The sequence below is a fragment of the Malania oleifera genome, chromosome 10, assembly GCF_029873635.1.
Source record: "Malania oleifera isolate guangnan ecotype guangnan chromosome 10, ASM2987363v1, whole genome shotgun sequence".
Lineage (NCBI taxonomy): Eukaryota > Viridiplantae > Streptophyta > Magnoliopsida > Santalales > Ximeniaceae > Malania > Malania oleifera.
Genome location: NC_080426.1, coordinates 68,728,681 through 68,748,202, shown reverse-complemented (window position 1 = coordinate 68,748,202; position 19,522 = coordinate 68,728,681). Strand labels below are relative to the sequence as shown.

The window sequence follows — 19,522 nt, the reverse complement described above, 5'->3', positions numbered from 1 at the left end:
ACTAATTGGATTGCAAGTTCCATAATCACTCTAGATGTGGATTTTTTCACGATAGTACACAACTCACATCAACCTACTTCTCTTACGCGTGCACGCTGAGAGAGAGAGAGAGAGGAATTCTTTTTCTTGGATAATAGCACTCCATTTGAACCTAGAGAGAGAGAGAGAGAGAGAGAGAGAGAGAGAGAGAGGGTTTCTTTTTCTTGGGTAATAGCACTCCATTCAAACCCAGAAACAGAGAGGGAGAGATGAGGGAGATCAGTTTGTAGTTCCATGGTACCATGCTCATTTCACATACATTCATCAATTTTCACCCCCTAAAACTCATCCGAATGTCTTAGAAAAAGTAACCATTAAAGAATCTGTGTACTAGTTCAAAATGGGTGCAGGGATCGTTTCTAGCCATTGGAAATATAAAAGATCAATGACCAAGAGGCGTGAAAAAGTAAAACAAGTTGAATTAAACAACATACAACTTGAAAGTCTCTGTGTTCAGCCAAATGCACGGTTAAGCAACCACAAAAATATTTTGCTGCTCAGGCCACATAATCAGATCTTCCTAACCTGAAGTATGTCAGAATATGATTCTCTTGACCTTATCTGAGATAATATTTTACGTGCATAGCTCACAATAAAAACAGAGAGATGCAACACGAAGGGCTTGCGCGCGCCCAATACCTTGTATACCAAATATGAGGAGTATTCATCAATATGATAATCGCAACAGCAAGAAAGGGCTGCCACCACCAATCCTCTTGATTGCAGTCATGCATACAGTTTATTTAGAAGTTCCAAGAGAAGAAGTGCGGCAGAATCCTTGGCCTTTTTGACGCTAGGCATAGGCTCACCAACGCACTCATCGGTCCATCCCCTATCCGTAGTATTTACACGAACAGCAAATGTAAACCTCTTTGCATGAGCGGGGCCACCCTCATTAATGCACCTAAAGATAGCCAAAGTATTTGGTAACTGAAATCCATGGAATTTTACTCGTTGTTTGCAATAACATTATATCAAAGTGAACCTAAAATTTCTTACCGGTAGAATGGCATCGGCCAATTTCTTCGCAAGCAGATGTCATTCAAGGTTTGCCTGGTAAATGTTTGGCAGCCATTCTTTTTCTTCTTCCCGTTCTCATCACCCTGATTTTTAGCTTCAGCTGTTTCCTTGTCTTTCAAAACAGCAAGTGCATTCCTGGCAGCCAGTTTCTGTGCCATCTTCTTCTGTTGATTCTGAGCAACCCCAATCTGGACACCATCAATAAATACTTCAACAGTAGCTAAATTGCCACTCCGAGTGGCTTTATATTCCAAGCCTTCAGCCTGTTGCTGGCAACGTTCCTGCAGCTCCCTTACAGGATGCATTGGAAGTGTTTCTGGAGTAACCATTGGATCGAACAATGGTTGGAACACCTGAGAACATTACAAATTGCAAGATTAGAATACTTTGAATCGTCACCCCACTTTTTATGTAAAGGGAGAAAACAGCAAAAGCAAACTAATAAAAGAGAGGTGGGTAGGAAGGAATCAGTTTGAATGAAACCCACCCTCCAGACAACTGCAGTATTACGTCCACTGTCAAGGAATATGGCACCAGCGATAGACTCAACAATATCACCAAGAACCTTTGGAGCCTTGCAATCTCCCAAACCAAAGGAGTTGAACCCTGGTTTTGACAATTCATTTTGAACCTCCTTTACAAACTCTCGAATCTGAAAATGAAGGCCATAATCAGCAAGAATCCATATTGTATCAAGGCAACAAAGAAAGATATGTCCAGGTCATGCAATTCCCAGAGAGTTCAAGAAAGTTAAAGGAAACCTGCTTTTCAAGGGCACTCGACCCATGCCGAAGGTGCAGATGGAGCTTATGTTTAACTGCAACTCGTGCAAAGTTCTCATTGTTGACAGCAGCAGCTCGCAAATCAGTCAAACGGCCTGGAGGCAAATCTGTGTATGTGAAGAATAAGTGCCTTGTAATGAGATGATCCAAGACAGCATCACCAACAAACTCCAATCTTTGGTAACAAGAAACTCCAGAAGATGGTCGCGAAGCATGAGTAAGAGCTTCTACTAACAGGCCCCTATCGTTAAACTTAATATTCAAGGCAACTTCCAAAACATCAAAATTGACACTCTTGAGTATACTCTCTGGAATAGTGGATCGCCTGGTTGTGCATATTGCTTCAGGATCAAACTCTATTTGAAACCCAATCCAATTCATGAGGTGATTTGCAGCCTTCTTCCCACCTTCGACATAATAAACACCAATTAAAGCTTCAACAACATCTGCTAGTGTCTTGCTAGACAGAACCCTATAAGAACTCAAATCGCTCTCGAGCTCACCATCTTCCATTTTGTCATCTTCATATCCATCACCATGGCAATCAGCTCCCGTTCCAGTCTCGGTGGCGGGCCTCTCTTCATCAAATAAAGATGATTCTGCTTCCTTGGTATCTTCATCAAAAACTGGAAGCACCCCGGGAGCAGCCCATCTAGATGGAGCAAAGCGATCTGCCTGGATATACGACTGAAGTCCTTTGCTCAATGCATACTGATATAAAGCAATGTTGCTAACCATTTGTTGTCTCATCCTAGTGAGCTGACCCTCATGTTTCTGGGGATATTTAAGAAAAAGAAATCGACTAACAATCCATTTTAGGTAGGCATCGCCAAGAAGTTCTGCTCTTTCATAACAGAATGTCTCCTGGCAAGAAGCAGCAGTTAAGGCTTCCAAGATCTGTAGATTGACAAAGCAAACATCAATTAGAAAGTAGATGATAATCACTTTAAAGAAGTTATTTAAAAATAGAAAAACAATACCTTTGAAGCGAGGACAGGATAATTAATTATATCCTTGAGCTGAACTGCAAGCAGCATGCTTTCAACCCTTCGCATTATTGAAGGCAATCTCTGGGCACCTCGAACAAGTGCTCCAGGAAGTGGGTGTATAACACACAGCTCAGGAGGGAGGAACACGTAATATGTTTTGTCAAGAGTCTCTTCGAATTCACCTTCATGTGCTACACAAACAATACTCACCCCATTAGCACCAAATGCTACAAAATGAAGCAAACCCAATCAACTGGCAGAAAGGGGAATCACACCTCCCGAATGTTCAAATCGAGGGGATAGGAGATTCTTGCAATACGAAACACCACGTCCTCTTATTAAAGGTTGTTGTTTGTGGATCAATTCCACTCCATACCTATAGTAGAATATTAAAGAACTAATAGCCAAAATGCACCCTGTTGTGAAAGAAGAAATGAAAGCCTTCCCAATCTATGGGGATTCAATCTGCCATTGGAAAACGTTCTCATCATGGTTTCAAGAATCCCACATATTTCAAGCAACACTAAATCACTGTTTCCTTCACAGATCGGGAGTAGTTTTCATATTCTTCAGTCACAACATCATAGGTGCATTGCAGCTATCCAGTCCTTGCATTAGAACCAAGAAATTTTTAGTCAGTGGTAAAAATAGAAATTATAGGTTCTAACTTTCCATCCCGATGTAATGAAAATCAAAGGAGATGAGCCAAAAAGGACCAATTAATTTGAGATGGAAATAAACACATACTTTTGCCTGTAGTAATCAGCATACGAGCTGTATTCCAGAGGACCAAGATAGCCTTCCTTCCTTGGGAATGAGTTCTCTGCAGTCATATCATAGCGCACAGAATCCACATAAAACCTCTTCCCAGAGTGAGCAGCTGTTACAATTCTACCAACGAGATCATCTGCACTGACGCAAGAATCAGCCATCATCAGTTTGCCTCTGGTCAAATCCACTTGTTTTGATATTTCAATGACATTGCGAGTAGGAACCAATCCAGAAGCCTCCACAACATCAAACTCTGCCACAGCTCCTCTAATGCCATAGGTGGGATGAGATTTCTGGCCAAATGCCATGCCGTGACGCAGTTTCCCAAAGCCATACTCCCTCCTGTCTCCACCCAGTGTCCGTTCATTTGTGCCAAGGTAAACATCTGGTCTGGCTTTCTGGAGGGGGTTGCTCCACGCATCCATCCCAATTATTTTTTCAACCAGATCCCAGTCAATTTCATTTATAGGATCTACAGACTTATCGCCAACCACAGGAACAAACAAATATGCCTTTGCAGGATCCCAAGGAGTAGAAGAAGGCTCAACATCCACATCCAGCACTATGCTCATCAGCCTTACATGAAAACTCTTAAGGGATGTCAGCTGAAGATAAGCGCAAGTCAGTTTGACACACTATGCAACCATGGAAATTGATTTTATTTTCATTTCTTTCAATTTAGGAAATCTTTATTTGGCCAAAATCTTTATAAATTCTAGAATATTATAATTTAGGAAAGTAGTATTTGAGTTAATTAAGGTTTCTAAAATTATGCTTTTTGCTTCCGAAGTACTGGAAACCTATAAAAGGCCCTGTGGTTAATTCTTATTCAGAGTTGAACAGAAATTGATTTTATGTTGGACACTAATGCTGTGCATCAGTGTCTTGTCCAAGAACCAGGGCTGACAAAATAAGCAGTCAAAACATATTTATAAATTGTCTACTAGATAACATTTTGAATTAATCAACCTGATTATCTGTAATATCAATCAATCCCCTGAAGACAAGAGATGCCTTTGTTATCATGGTGCGAGCGATAAAAAGATCCATCGACATCGATAACACCTATAAACATTGAGTTGGGTTAGAGATGAATGCTTCATTTATTGAGCCAATAGAACTGAATAAATTTATCATACCTCTGCATCCAGCTCCTTGCCAAAAAGTACAGCAAAATCTGAAACTTGAGTTAAAAAGGAATCCTTTGAGGAGCCAACATTTATGCATTTTACAGCATACACATACAGATGAAACAGTTTGCAGTCACTATAACCATCTTTTCCAGATAAAATCCAATCTCCCTGAAGAAGAAGAACGACTTTAAGAAATTTCTAGTAAGACTTAATAGTAGATAAGAACCCTCAAGCATTACAGTGATTTCATCTTTCTAATAAAAAAGAATAAAATATCCAGAGGTGAAGGAATTTTAGAATATTTCTTGTCCCTTCACAAACACCGATATAATTGCAGATCTTTGCATGGAAAATCTCCATCACAAATTGCTAGTGTTATTGGTACAAATTGTGAAGTGTTTCCTCCTCTTTACCCCCAAAAAATAGAAAATTAGAAATGATTATTAAGCATGCTCCCCCAATCGTAAATTTCCCAGTCATCATTTCTATTTCCCACATATCGGCCACCAAACCAACCTTTTAGTAGTTACTTAAAACCACATTAAACTCACAATGAACATTAGTAGTAATAATTTGAAGAACCATATATATAAATAAGCTCAAAGTTACCATTCGCCAGTCTGCCAAATACCCCATGTTTACAAACAGGTAGACTAAATTGTATGTGTCACTGCTATAACTAACCTGTAGAACATTAGCTACACCTTCAGGATAGAACTCTCTATGCCTAGCAGTCCCAGGAAGTGGGTCACCTTCATCATTTTGGTCAATCTTTTCTCCTTCTTCCCCGCTGCCCTTATCTGGCAAGAGCATGTCTGTGAATGCTCCCATTTCATGGAGTTTCTTGCAAGCAGCCAAACAAACAGCCTGCATGTTAATAAAATCTTGAGTATATGAATAAGGGTTGGATGAAACTTTGATGAATGTGATAAAATGATGCTAGGCTAACATGCCTGTTGTGCCAGGCGCATTGAACTGCAAACAGGACCCTCTAGTTTTTCAAATGGTGCATTACAGGGGAGTTGAAGCTTGCATGAATATTCAGTAGGACCTCCGGGCTTCTCATGCCGTTCCATAATAAACTCAGGACGAAGTATGGAATACCTTAATAACAGGTTCAAGATAAAAAGTACGAAATCAATATAATAATACAGCAATTACATTGCCCATGCAAGAGCAACAAATACTGCACCTGTCACTGGGTAGCTGAGAGCAGTAGAAATGGACGAGTCCCACAGCAGAATTTAAGCTCACAATAGCACCAGTTGACTCAACCTGGTACACTGTACCTGGTGTTGTGTCCGCAGAAATTAACCTTGAATTCCCCTTAAGATGACTGATATCAGTTCTCTCAATTGCTTCTCTCCTCAAAGTCTCCTCACTGTTCCTAGCATTCCGTAGAAATGCTCCATGTGACAAGTTTCCCCTAAATAAAAAGTAATCATAAAAATAAAAAAAAATAAAAATCAATTCTCTTTTTCAATCTAGAATCACTCAAAAAATCTACCGCCCAAACACTTAATGTCAACATTGATAAGAGGCCAAAAAAATTACCTCTCAACCATCAAGATATAATCTGATCCAGGCTTTCTGGCACGACCTCTAGACTGAATGTATGCCAAGACCGTCTTTGCAAGGTCAAAGCGAATGACAACATTGCATTGCCGAATATCAAGCCCTTCCTCAGCAACACTAGTGGCAACTAACAATGTCACCTACAATCAGGTACGGTAAATTACAACATAAGGACACCAACTATGAAATTATGGCACCTTCTAAAAGCAGCCATGCAATTTATACATACACGACCATCTCGAAATTTGGCAATTGTGTCCTGCATTTGGGATGTCCGCATTTCCTGACTGTTGTTGTGCCCAATCAAGCTTGCACTCTTAATAAAACTTAGAGATGGAAGCTCCACAAAAACCTGCGTGTTTGGCAAAACATAACAAGGTATTTTGAGTAATTTTCAAGTGAATTTGAATCCTCAAGATCCCAGAGACAACATATGCAATAATATATTCAACCTTGGGAAGAACTAAGGCAGCCACCACTCGCTCAACAAAGATTATCGCACGGAAATCATCAGTGTGCTGATATTTGAGAAGTATTTTAATCAGTGACTGCACCTTTGGGGTCACTTTTCCATCAGCTACAGCTGCTCCAATTATCACATCCACATGCTCACCACCAGAGACAACTATAACATACATGTAGAGCAGTGTAAAAAGTATGTCAATAAATTGTGCATCATATTCACGTGTAGCATCTAGAAATTCAGAAATCTACAGAGAGAATGATAGCATATATTGACCCAAAGGGCATATGCATGAGTATACAATCATGGATACAAAAAACATCACTCAGTGCCCAAGACTCCTGCACAAATGGGGAGCATGATGTATTGCGTTTGAGTATAGAAAAATGTCATTTAATTTGCATATTTACATATATAATTCAGCTGAATAATCAAAACAACAATCCTGAATAATCAAAACGACAATCCAATTCTCACAGAACTAACTTTCCAAGCCATTAATAGATTTCCGTCCTCGTATCAGCATAATATATCTGACATATATTAACATTAATAGAACTAACTTTCCAAGCCATTAACACAGGTCAACAGCCAGTTCTCACCATGACTATCAGGAAGCTCTCCCTCCTCAATCTCATCAAAGTCACATCCACCTTGAGCAGCACCACTATCTATGTTCACACTTTTACTGTCCTCAGAAACAGCTCCTTCTGATAATTGGCATTGTAAGAGAGAGACAACTTTATTCAAGTAAGACTCTTGAAACTTGACATCAAGCTGGTAGTTTGCCCTTTCATCATTTTGTAAAGCTGTCAAAAAAGACTGTGCTACCTGAAAGAGAAGTAAACTGAGCAAATCATCCTTACGCAATTGTATAATTTGTCCAAGTCACAAACATAATGAACCACTATACCTTGTAAGCACACCACTGTCCCAGTTCACCAAGCGCATAGTTAATAGCTCTCAATTTTTGTATTAAATTAGCAGCCCCATCACTTTCTGTTCTTTCAGAGACACCATAAATTTGGCGTAGCTCTTCCTTGGCCCCAGCATCTCTAGCTCCCATAAACTGCCATTTACTTCTCCTAGAACTTGACTGTGCAGCTTCTTCCACTGCTGTTTCCATTTGTTTTATTTGTTCGTGGAAGGACCAGAAGCTGGCTGCTTTGTCATACTCCACCACAATCTCAGAGGGCATTGGTACATGTTTTTCCAGCTCCTTACGATCTTTTATTGTACAAACAACAGAATCAAGTTTACTTTCAAGATTACGAATCTTTATTGCACAATCCACCTGACTGGAAACACCTGCATATAATAAAATCACAAGCATCATATTTAAAATATAGAAGCAAAACGGAAGAATATGTAATTTAACAAAGTTGGACAGGAAAGAAGGAAGTTGTCACTGATTGATATCAAATTCTGATCAATTTGAAAATACTCCTTTCAGGAATGCCATTTAGTTAAAAAAAACAACATTTATGCATGCAAATGATAGCGACATTTCACACACTAACCACATACCCTTTAAATTAACAGGAGAAGCAGTCATTCCAAAAACCGATGGTCTCTTCTCCTTTGGAGTAGTATGATAAAACTCAGACATCACTAATGAATATGGGTGCTTCTTCACAGCATGATGACACTCATCTAGAATAAGAAGATTGATAGCTTCCATTTTTATTATGCTGTGCCTCAGAATGTTTAACAGTATTTGAGCTGTCATTACTAAAACCTGCAGTCAGGAATAGTTGATGTAACTTCAGAAATAAGGACCATACAAAGTAGAAATAATATTGTATCAGAACTGCCCTATCAAATAAAGTAATCCTTTTTATTTAACTTTACCAACCAAATTTTCCTTGAACTAGAAACCGAAATCCATAAGCCACAAGGCTAGGGTCTTAAATTAATGCATATTGATTGTAATAACAGCACTATGTTGGATGTGAAGTCCCTGCTTAAGGCACGAGGACATGAGTACGGGTATAAGATATGTTTCTAAAAAGCCTGGTTGTTAAAAACGCATTTATTATCCAACAAAAGAAGAGAGAAAAATAATCTAGCTTAATATGAGCTCGTTCTTCAATGTTGTGCAATGATTCCAATAAAAAGTGAACATATGTCAACTGTGCCATGTTACATTTATGATGTCCTTCATCCCATGCTGTAGAATGAGAAAAAATGGACACGACACTTCAGACATGCCCAAATGTCCTAAGATTCAAGGATTAAGCAAATATAGTGCTCAGACACAGCCCAGCACCCAGCCTTTGTACATATTTGAATAACAAATAAAATGACAAATAAAAAATCCATACAAAGACATTAAAGAAACTAGGGACCGGATAAGACACTTGTACTATGCTGGCCATGCATGAAAATGAAACAATCAGTCCACTCAATGAAAACAAGGATACGTGCAAATGCCATAAGTCTTACAAAGCAACCTCGAAGATTCATACTTTAGGATGCCATGCAGCCCATGCTCATGCCAAAATTCACCCTTAACAAGCAGTCACCTTAATAAACATATTACCAGACATGAAAAAATTAAATAAATATAAAATAAAATAAAAGAATAGCATAAAACCTGGTCAAAGGGTGATGAAAAGACAATCACGTGAGAGCATTCATCCCACAAAACCTTCAATTTTTTATAAAGAAGTACATGATCTTCTGAAAAGTAATACAATAGAGTGCACAAAAGTTTCAAAGGACTGGATTCCAAAATCCATTCTTTCCAATGAATGTGCAATGGAAATATTTGAGATCAATTTCAGAGTCGAAGTTATATGTACAGAAATACAAGTGCAGTACAAATAGCTGGTAGAAGTTTTTGTGAAGTCTAAAAGTCATCCTTTCTCATGAATTCACCAAGGAAATATTTGAGGTCAATTTCAGAGTCAAACATATGCATAAACAGGACACAACAGACAATTCAATTGACACAATTGTGTGACAAACATTAAGCATTTTCAACTTGCAATATATGTGTAAATCAATACTTAGGTTATTATTTAACAAATTACACAGCTCTTAATAAACTAAATGCTAGTAAGATGGAGATGATATTTGTTGTTCCTGAAAGGCCAAGAAATTAGAGTCCACAGTTCAGCAAAACATTACATGAAGAAAAAGAATTCAGAGAGGGAATGAACAACCTAAAGAGTTCAATTAATTACGATGGGGGTGTTTATCTCAATTTACTTTTCTTTTCAGAGGATTTCATGTGCTCATCTTGATCGTATTTCTTTAGTTCTCCCTTGAAAAACTTATTTTTCCCATCCAAAACAGAACACTGTATGCAACATAGGATTCATGTAAATAACTAGAAGTAGTTTGGATCAAGGTTTCTTTGTGCACCAGGCTGCCCTTTTTGTTTTTTTTTTTTCTTTTTTTTTCTTTTTTTTTTTTTGGATCAAGGTTTCATTGAATTTGTTTAAGCTGATTTACATATGCTTTGCACACAGAAAACAATGTTTTAAAAGGCGAAGGCATAAGACAAGGTGTTTTAATCCTTAAAAAGCAAGCCATAAGCCATTTCAGAATTTTATTCATACACAAAACATGTAATAAATTACATATATTTTAAAAATTAATAATAAAAAATTACAAATAATATGTGAAAAAAATCATGTTTAATTTGTAAAATACAGATTGGCCGTTCAAAAAAATTATTAACTTGAATTCATTAGGTAAATCCTACCAAGAGATAGGTGCAATATTACAAAGTTTAATTAATTTCAAAGATATAAGATGCAATTCTCAATTATTTTAAAAAGGTAGGTTCAAGAGTTTCTAGAGGTTAAATCATATTACGACATTCCTTTCATATAAACACGTAGTTAAAATTTTTGGCCAATTCCAACTTGAGATTCAGACATGCAACATATGCAAGCCTCAACTAAAAAGGCACACAAGACGTGCCTTTTGTACAAACGTGCAAGCCTCAATGTGTAATGCATCAGCTTTCCTGAGATTTAGTACTTTAAAGTTGAGCTTCAAGGTGTTTTAGGCATGCCTTGTCTTGGGGCAAGGCCCAAAGCGAGCCTTGATTGAGCCTTTTAAAAAAAATTGCTTGAAAATGACATTGGCATGTACGGTCAAAACCTTCACGCACTGTGACTATCTTAAATTTTAACAAAAAGCATTTTAACTTGGAAGTGGTATGAAGCCTTCCTCCCCAGCCCCCTAAACAAAAATCAAAGATATAAATAAATAAACTAACATAAATAAATTATTATTAACTATAATAATAATAATAAAACAACAACTACTACTACTCGGTATCTAAAACCATACACACTTGGCTGCTTGCATTTAGTTCAAATGTTATAATTTCTTAGAATAAAGATCGATTAGTTGCCCTCAAAATTATAATAAATTAATAAGTCCATAAAATCACAATTACATCACCACAAAAGAAAAGCAAGTGCATGTCTACACAAATGGGAAACACCAATAAAATATTAACATGTAGCCATGTGTGTGAAATAGCAACCAAAATATCTACTTACAAATTCATTAATTTAGATTAAGTATGATTTTCAGAAGAAATAGTGACCAAAAAATCTACTTTTGAAAGAACAAATAAGTGCTGAGCATAAAATCTCACTGATGCATAGGTAGACTTTTGTACTGGAGAACTTTGAATTAGGATTCAAATTTGCCTAAAGTTTAGTATGATCTGTGTCACAAATGTTGCTAACCGAAAGAATTGAAAAGCAATGGCAAAAAACAAACTGGCTCCAAAGTTTTTGATAAATAAAAACAAAGTATGTCCCTAACTTCCTGAATTAAAAACAAAAGCACAGCAATGATTAAACCAGCAATATCCGGTGGGAAGACAAAGCAGAAAACATAGATTGAATCAGGAAATCTCCAAATTGGAAATATATGAAATTGCAAGTAAAATCAAGTGTTGCATAACAGGGTATTTTGAACACACCTGTCTTGTTTCAAACTCACGCTGCCACCTCCGAGCATCCCAGAAATCTTGCCCCATTTCACCACAGTAATGGCCTACTTGATAACCAGTTTGCTCACGAATAACTTCTGCTTGCTGAAATTGGGCAACACAAAAATACAAAAAATATTACAACTGATGGAAATCATCAAATACTAGAATTCCTATGCATGATGTGGTCTCCAAGATACACTACCTGATAAACAAGAGGAACCTTAGGCACCAAAAATACAGCGAGCAATTTCTTGTTTTGCATTTGCAGATCATTGAAAACACTTCTTATGAGGAGGACAGCAATAAGCGTCTTCCCTGCTCCTGTTTCAAGAAAGGCTATTGTATTTTTCTTCTTAGCCTGTTCAAGAACATCTAACTGATACTGGCGGGCTTGCTCCTCCAGCAATTTCTCCTTACGCTCCTCCGGTTTCTTCTCCGGCCTTCCATTGCATAATTTGCATTCCTGGCTTTTTTCAGGAGGTGCCTTCCCCTCTCTGCCACGATCAGCTTCATATGAACCTAAGTGAAAAACTAATTCTTTTGATCCCAAAGGATCCCTCTGCCAATAACCCCTTGCTCCCTCTCTTTCCCTCCAGTCCCTATCCCTGCCATCTCTCCTATCTCTCCTAGTGCTATTGTAATGTTCTCTCCTCCTATTATGATCTCTGTCCCTCTTATCACTCTCCTCCCATTCATGCAGCCTCTTTCTACTAATAGAACCTCTCTCCCTCGGGTAGAACTGCCCTCTATTCAAAAAATGCCTCTCATTTTTATAGCTGCAAAGTCTAGCCCTTTTGCTGCCTCTCTCCTCATTGCTGTCAAAATCTCGATCCCTCCGGATCTCCCTACTTCCATTTTGCTTGGGAGGATGCAACACCTTCTGTTCTGCTTTACCATCCAACAGTATGTTCCCATTAACAACACCACCACTATCTTCCTGTGAATTCTTCCAAAAATTCTTATCTTTCGCAGCGCCATTAGATTCAGCTCCGCCTTCAGTAACCAACTCTTCAACTTGCATTTTGCAGGCCTGGGAAACCCCATTTTGTTTTTGATTCCCTAACCAGGGTTCCCTAGTGGAGGAGTCATCAATACCACTGGGAGGAAGGCCCGTTCCATTTTTTATACTGTCAAGAATGCGGTCGATTCCTCCAAAGAAACAGGGATCAACGGCATCACCCTGACCACAGCTACCATCGTGCGAATCCGGCACAAACGTGGGGGTATCAAAATCAAAATCGCAGGGGATGTCCTCACAGGCATCTAGCCAGTATGAGGGTCTCACGAAGTCCTCCGGAACTGAGTGATTGGATTCAGTCACTGAAACCCTAGTCCCATCACCCATCATAGTTTGCTACACTTAACAACTACAACGACCAGAGTGACCACAACAGAGAAATAACAAAACAAATCAAAATCTTTAACCAAACTATAAATATAACTTAATGCTCGGAGCCCGATAACAGGAGCACAGAAATATTTAAAAACAACAATTAAGGAAGCGAATTGAAGAACGCAGACGCAAACAAAAAAGGGCGGGTCTTGATTGATCGAGCTACGCGTCACAGAGAGAGAGAGAGAGAGAGAGAGAGAGAGAGAGAGAGAGAGAGAGAGAGAGAGAGAGAGAGGTTTTCCAATTGAGCAGTGTATAAAGAAGAGGAAGTGAGATTTGATACCGCAGATTAGCGTGGATAGACCGTACGAAGCACGCAAATAGTTAGCAGAGAACAAAATTGTGTGATTCCAAGATTCCACGGTCTATCAACGCCATTCTGCTGTCTTCTTCGCAACACCGCCTTCTGCTCTCACTTCCAAACCATTTCCATCCATCAAAGACTCTTCTTCAGAGTTTGGACAAAGGGTGCGCTTCACCCCCTCTATCCCTCTCCCTCTCTATCTCTTTCCCTTTCTCACTGTCTATCTCTGCGGAGATCCCGCAGCCCCACTCTGTGTCTCTGTGCGCGAGAGAGGGAGAGGAAGCGTAGAGAGAGAAAGAGAGCGACGCTCAGAAGAGAGGGTAAAGCAGCGTGGGTGGAGTGACGCTACGCTACTTTTACCAGTCAGCAGAATCAGAAAGAGGCCAGTTGAGCTGAGACCTCAACCACTTGCACGCCCCCGGCAGGGCAGAGTTACTAAAAAAACATTAATTACTAATTCATTTATTCTTAATTTTTTATTTTCATTTCAACGTTAAACATCTCAAAAATAAAACATTTGTAGACCATTTACTAAAAATATAGGTTTGAAAATTGTCTTATTTATTTCTTAGCATATGAAAAAAATCTGAAAACACTGTCTACCACTCTACATACAATTTTCACCACAACAAAAATCCTCCATAAGAAATTGGGCATGGAACAAATCAATAATTTCTAAGAAATCTCTTATTTAATAATAATTAGTAACGTATTCCAAGATTTGAAAGAAATTAAAATAAAGTAATAAAAGTTTACCTATTCCATGCTAAAATAGGCTAATGGAAAAATGGGATCAATCATCAATCACAACAAAAATAAAATTGCAAGAGCGAGCCGAGCTAGAAAAGACTGTGTGCGGAATTACTGGGAGTAGCTAGGAAAATATGTATAGCTTTGACGAGGGAGTTAGTTTTACTACTATACCACCCCCAATGTTGTTGTTCACTCAAAAAAATTCAAAGTTTATTAGGGATATCTTAGATGTTTTATAAGGAGCAAATAAAAAAGTGATCACTAGTTTTCAACTTGCTCCCAAAAAGGCGTGCAGCGAAAAAATGAAAGAATGAGCTTAGCATAAATTTTAAATTTAGCAAATAACTCATTCACCTTTTTTAAAATAATTAATTTTCAATAGATCATTGTAGAATATAATAACCTAAAATATGTAAATTGAAAACTAAATATTTTCTTTTTAAGCAAGAGTAAAAGATGAATAATTAATTATGCGCAAAAAATATGGGATGCTATGCATTGAAAATTATCATATTTTTTATTTAATTTTCATAATTTGAATTTGAGACCTCTAATATTCAAAATTATCATCTTTGCTTTTAATTAATAATGTACACAAAATTATCATCTTTCGCATGAATACTTAAGTAGATAATTTTATAGAAATCATAAAATTAAGAAAATACATAAGATATAGAAGTTCACTAAAAAAAAACTAGCATTTTGCTACCTTTCATACTACCCTACTTCTAAAATCTATTTGAAAAAGCTAAAATAAATTAACTTTTTTGATTGCTTAAAGAAATAAATTATTAAAAAATTTGAACTAGTTAGCTCATTTCATTACATGGGTTCAGAAAATTTACCTTAGTGACACATACAATGCGATGTTAACATTTGAATACACAATAGGAAAGTGCTCAGTGTTTCCAAACTCGTGATGACGTGGGTTCAAGTGGCAGGGACTCATTAGGCACAACAATGTGGAGCATATAGTGTTTGTACCTAGTGAGACACTACCATGTGAGCTCGTGTCATCATAGGTCTGTGACACATAGTATAACTCTATATAATATTGTAATTCATGATGAAAAAATATATATAAAAATGAAACATTTGTCACAAAATAGGGAACTGTTGGAATTGGTGTATTCCCAAGGGGAGGATGAATTAGAATTTTAAAACTTTTTTTTTAGTTAAACCAGATATCATAATACACAACCTAAGGTCTTTCTAAAATTCATATCAATTCAACAAATAAACAAAAGAGTAGACATAAAAACAGATTTAAAGCAATCTCAATATATCAAACATTCAGACTAATAAATATTAACATATAGGTGCAGAAAGTAAATTTTGGAAAATAAAACTGACACAAGATATGTTATTAAGGTTCGGAAAATACTGCCTACGTCCTCGCCTCAAGCTCACAAGTAAGAGGATTCCATTGGTTGCTCACTTGAGGGTGGAGCGACACCATTTACAACACCTTACAGGCTGGTGCACCTAGTTCTCTTAACCGGGTCTGAACCAGTTCAGAACTATTCATAAGGCTAGTCTCCCTCTTCCAACCATACATTGGGAATATGACAGATAATTAATATTTTTGTGTACAAGGAAATGTGCTTCTAACACAAGCAGATTATGTACAACAATATGCTCAGAAATATACTCACGTATGATAAGGAGTTAATGCTCAAGTGAGATTTGGTTAAACACGAATGTCAACTCACACCAAGATGTGTATCTATATATGTATTTGTGTGAATAAGTAAGTTCTTTGATTCTAGAAGATATATATTCACAATATGATTAATCAAAGAATCTTAACATCCCTAAACTGAATATTTCAAAAATATTTTTCAAAGATGTAGCACAATGTATGTTTAGGGTTTAAGTTTGTAAAAGATTTATCAAATATAGAAAGCAAGCTTTCAAGTCTTGCAATCAGTATGCGAAGACTCAGAAGCAAACAAAATGATTTTCCCAATCAATGCAAATCAATCAGAAAATAATGTAAGAAAATTACCAAGCAATCTCTCAAAAAGAATTTTTCAAATGAGTATAAAAATTTGAGAGTAAAAGCTTAAAAGTTGTGTATAGAAACACACACAGCAATATAGAGATTACTCTTCAATCTTGCAATCAAATTTGTAAGAGAGGAGTATAAGAAAATGAAACTCTCTTTTTCAAAATAATTTTAGTAAAGAATGTAAGAGAGAGTATGAAATATTTGGCTTGAAAATTTGAAATGTAGGCAAATAGGAGTATATAAAATTTGAGAGAATTTTTGTTAATCTATTTGTTAATCTCTGCTTAATCTTACCAAATGAATAGGTATTTATAAGTTTTCAACAAATTATAACCATTGGGGGACACAGAGGTCATTTTAGAAAAGTTTAATGAAAGTTAATTAAAAAAACCTTGTTTTATCGCAGTTAAAAAATTTCAACCCGAGAGTTTTCAGTCAACTATATTTTAAGTTCGATCGACCCAATTGTCAAGTTCGGTCCACTGTGAAGATTTTGAACTGAAGGTTCGATCAACTAACTTAGGGCGATTTACGAACCTTTCGAGATTCAGTCGACTATATCTTAAATTCGGTTTGCTATTCTTATGGTTTGGTCGACTCAATTTACAAATGAACTGGAAGTTCAGTTGACTAAGTTGTTAGGGGTCAGACACGTGTGAGTTCGGTCGAGTGAGGAAGATACGTTCAAAAAGATACAGTTGACCGAGTGAAGTCAGATTGTTGACTTTCACCTAGTTCATTCGATTAAGGCATTTTACACTACCTAGGTTTGGTCAACTGAATTTGTCTACAAACCGAATTTGGCCCAAATAAAGACCTAAATTAAATCCCTATAAATGTGAGTTATTAGCCTGATTGCTTGATGGATTCCTATAGTCATTATATGGTCTTTCTGAGAGTTAACCCTAAAAATTCGATGTCGGTCGATCGAACTTAAGGTCAATCTATGGTCTTTGAGCATATAATTCTTATCATGCATGTTGCAGATATTACAGACCAAAATATAAAACTAAATGCTTTTACAAGATTAAATATATATCTTCTTTCTTGCTCTTCTGATCCATGGAATACGCCAAGTGTGTGACACAAGCTTTTTGTGCTTTATGGCTTCCAAGTCCCTTTAATCTTATGTATGCTGAATTTTAAACTTGTTCACATACTAAGTACACACATAAGATACTGGTGGTTTGTCAGTATCAAAACAGAAATCAAACTCAAAAAGTCAACAGGAACAATAAAAAGTAGGGAGGTTAAAGACAGACTCCATGCTATATGTGACATGACTAGTGGCCTCTTGCCCACAAAGAAATTTTTCTCATAATGCAAGATGTGGCTTTGTCACACCTGCAACACTATTTATAATTGGGGTTATAATTGCTGCGATAAACAAAACTTAATTTTTCATGGGTTCCAATAAAGTATGGAAAAGAAATATAATTCAATATGATGCTTATGTTACTTAGAATTAGGTTATGATTTATAAACATTAACTAAAATGTTGTAGTTATTAGTAATCAATTTGTCAAGGAGAAGTCAAAGGTACGATTTAACTTATAACTGAAAGATTACACTCAAGCCACTATAAGATAAGATTTGTGTTGATTTGAATATGTAGCGAAAACACACACAACTCGAATCTGGACAAGTAATGCAAGCACTCAACATTGAATATATGGAAATTAACAATCAACCACAAAGAGAATAAAATCAAGCAATAAGAACACAATACAAGAATTTACATGGTTTGGCAATGTGCCTACTTCCACGAAAGCAAGCAGTTGATTTTCATTATTAATTCCTCAAGCTGGTCAACCTTACATCAGGGGTTACAAAATATAGTTTATATACTAATCCTATACGTACAAAAGACTTAGACTATATCTAAAACACTCTTGTAGCAATCCCCAAAGGAAAGTCCTCTGAAATCTCCCAATCTACTAATCTCTCAATTCAAAAATAAAACATTTGTAGACCATTAACTAAAAATATAGGTTTGAAAATTGTCTTATTTATTTCTTAGCATATGAAAAAATCTGAAAACACTGTCTACCACTCTACATACAATTTCACCGCTAAAAAATCCTCCACAAGAAATTGGGCATGGAACAAATCAATAATTTCTAAGAAATCTCTTATTTAATAATAATTAGTAACATATTCCAAGATTTGAAAGAAATTAAAATAAAATAATAAAAGTTTACCTATTCTATGCTAAAATAGGCTAATGGAAAAATGGGATCAATCATCAATCACAATGAAAATAAAATTGTAAGAGTGAACAGGAGAGACGAGGCTAGAAAAGATTAGGAGAGACTACACTATGTGCGGAATTATTGGGAGTAGCTAGGAAAATATGTATAGCTTTGACGAGCAAGTTAGTTTTACTACTATACCCCCAAAACCGATGACTAGTTTTCAACTTTCTCCCAAAGGCGTGCAGCGAAAAAATATGAAAGGATGAGCTTACCATAAATTTTAAATTTAGCAAAATAACTCATTCACCTTTTTTAAAATAATTAATTCTCAATAGAACATCGTAGAATATAATAACCTAAAATATGTAAATTGAAAACTAAATATCTTCTTTTTAAGTAAGAGTAAAAGATGAATAATTAATTATGCGCAAAAATATAGGATATTTTGTATTGAAAATTATCATATTTTTTATTTAATTTTCAGAATTAGAATTTGAGACCTCTAATATACGAAGTTTTAAGTTTTAAACTTTGATTGCTGAAATGTCTTTTAAGAGATTCAAAATTATCGTCTTTGCTTTTAATTAATAATGCACTCAAGATAGAGCTCTCCTTATGTTTGATAAAAAGATAAGTTTTTTAGGGGTACAAACATCTCAAAAATCAAATGACAAGAGAAGTTTAAGAGATTTTTAAAATTTGAGGGGAAGTCTGTGGAATTTTTTAATTTCAGAGGTGGTTCTAATCTTTTTTGTCAAATCTGTCTCTTGTCATATTCTAAATTTCAATACAATTAAAATATATAATTTATCCTTCTTATGATTAATGAATGAAGGAACTATTGAAAAAGAATTATTATAAAAAGTTGATTACATTGTATAAAAATTTCTCTACACTTGTAAAGAAATACTTGTTAAAATTTTGATTAAAAAACAATTTATAACTTTATTAAAATGCTTTAAATGAATAAGCCAAATAATTCTATAAATTTACATGAATACTTAAGAAGATAATTTTATAGAAATCATAAAATTAAGAAAATACATAAGATATAAAAGTTCACTAAAAAAAACTAGCATTTTGCTACCTTTCATATTACCTGCTTCTTAACTCTATTTGAAAAAGCTT

General features: G+C 36.1%; 1 protein-coding gene across 1 annotated transcript; it reads right to left on the bottom strand.

The window, feature by feature from the left end:
• Positions 1-333: 333 nt before the first annotated feature.
• LOC131166352 (endoribonuclease Dicer homolog 1) lies at positions 334-13,813 on the bottom strand. Its single transcript, XM_058124820.1, has 21 exons — positions 13,415-13,813; positions 11,941-13,105; positions 11,727-11,840; positions 8,300-8,510; positions 7,686-8,080; positions 7,375-7,603; positions 6,762-6,934; positions 6,539-6,661; positions 6,289-6,449; positions 5,927-6,160; positions 5,688-5,838; positions 5,419-5,601; positions 4,741-4,902; positions 4,571-4,666; positions 3,578-4,206; positions 3,106-3,206; positions 2,822-3,021; positions 1,821-2,738; positions 1,547-1,711; positions 1,039-1,412; positions 334-943 (listed from the first exon to the last, which is right to left on the bottom strand). Exons 2-21 carry the CDS (start codon positions 13,084-13,086, stop codon positions 766-768), a joined length of 5,943 nt encoding a protein of 1,980 aa, XP_057980803.1. The 5' UTR covers positions 13,087-13,105; positions 13,415-13,813; the 3' UTR covers positions 334-765.
• Positions 13,814-19,522: the final 5,709 nt, after the last annotated feature.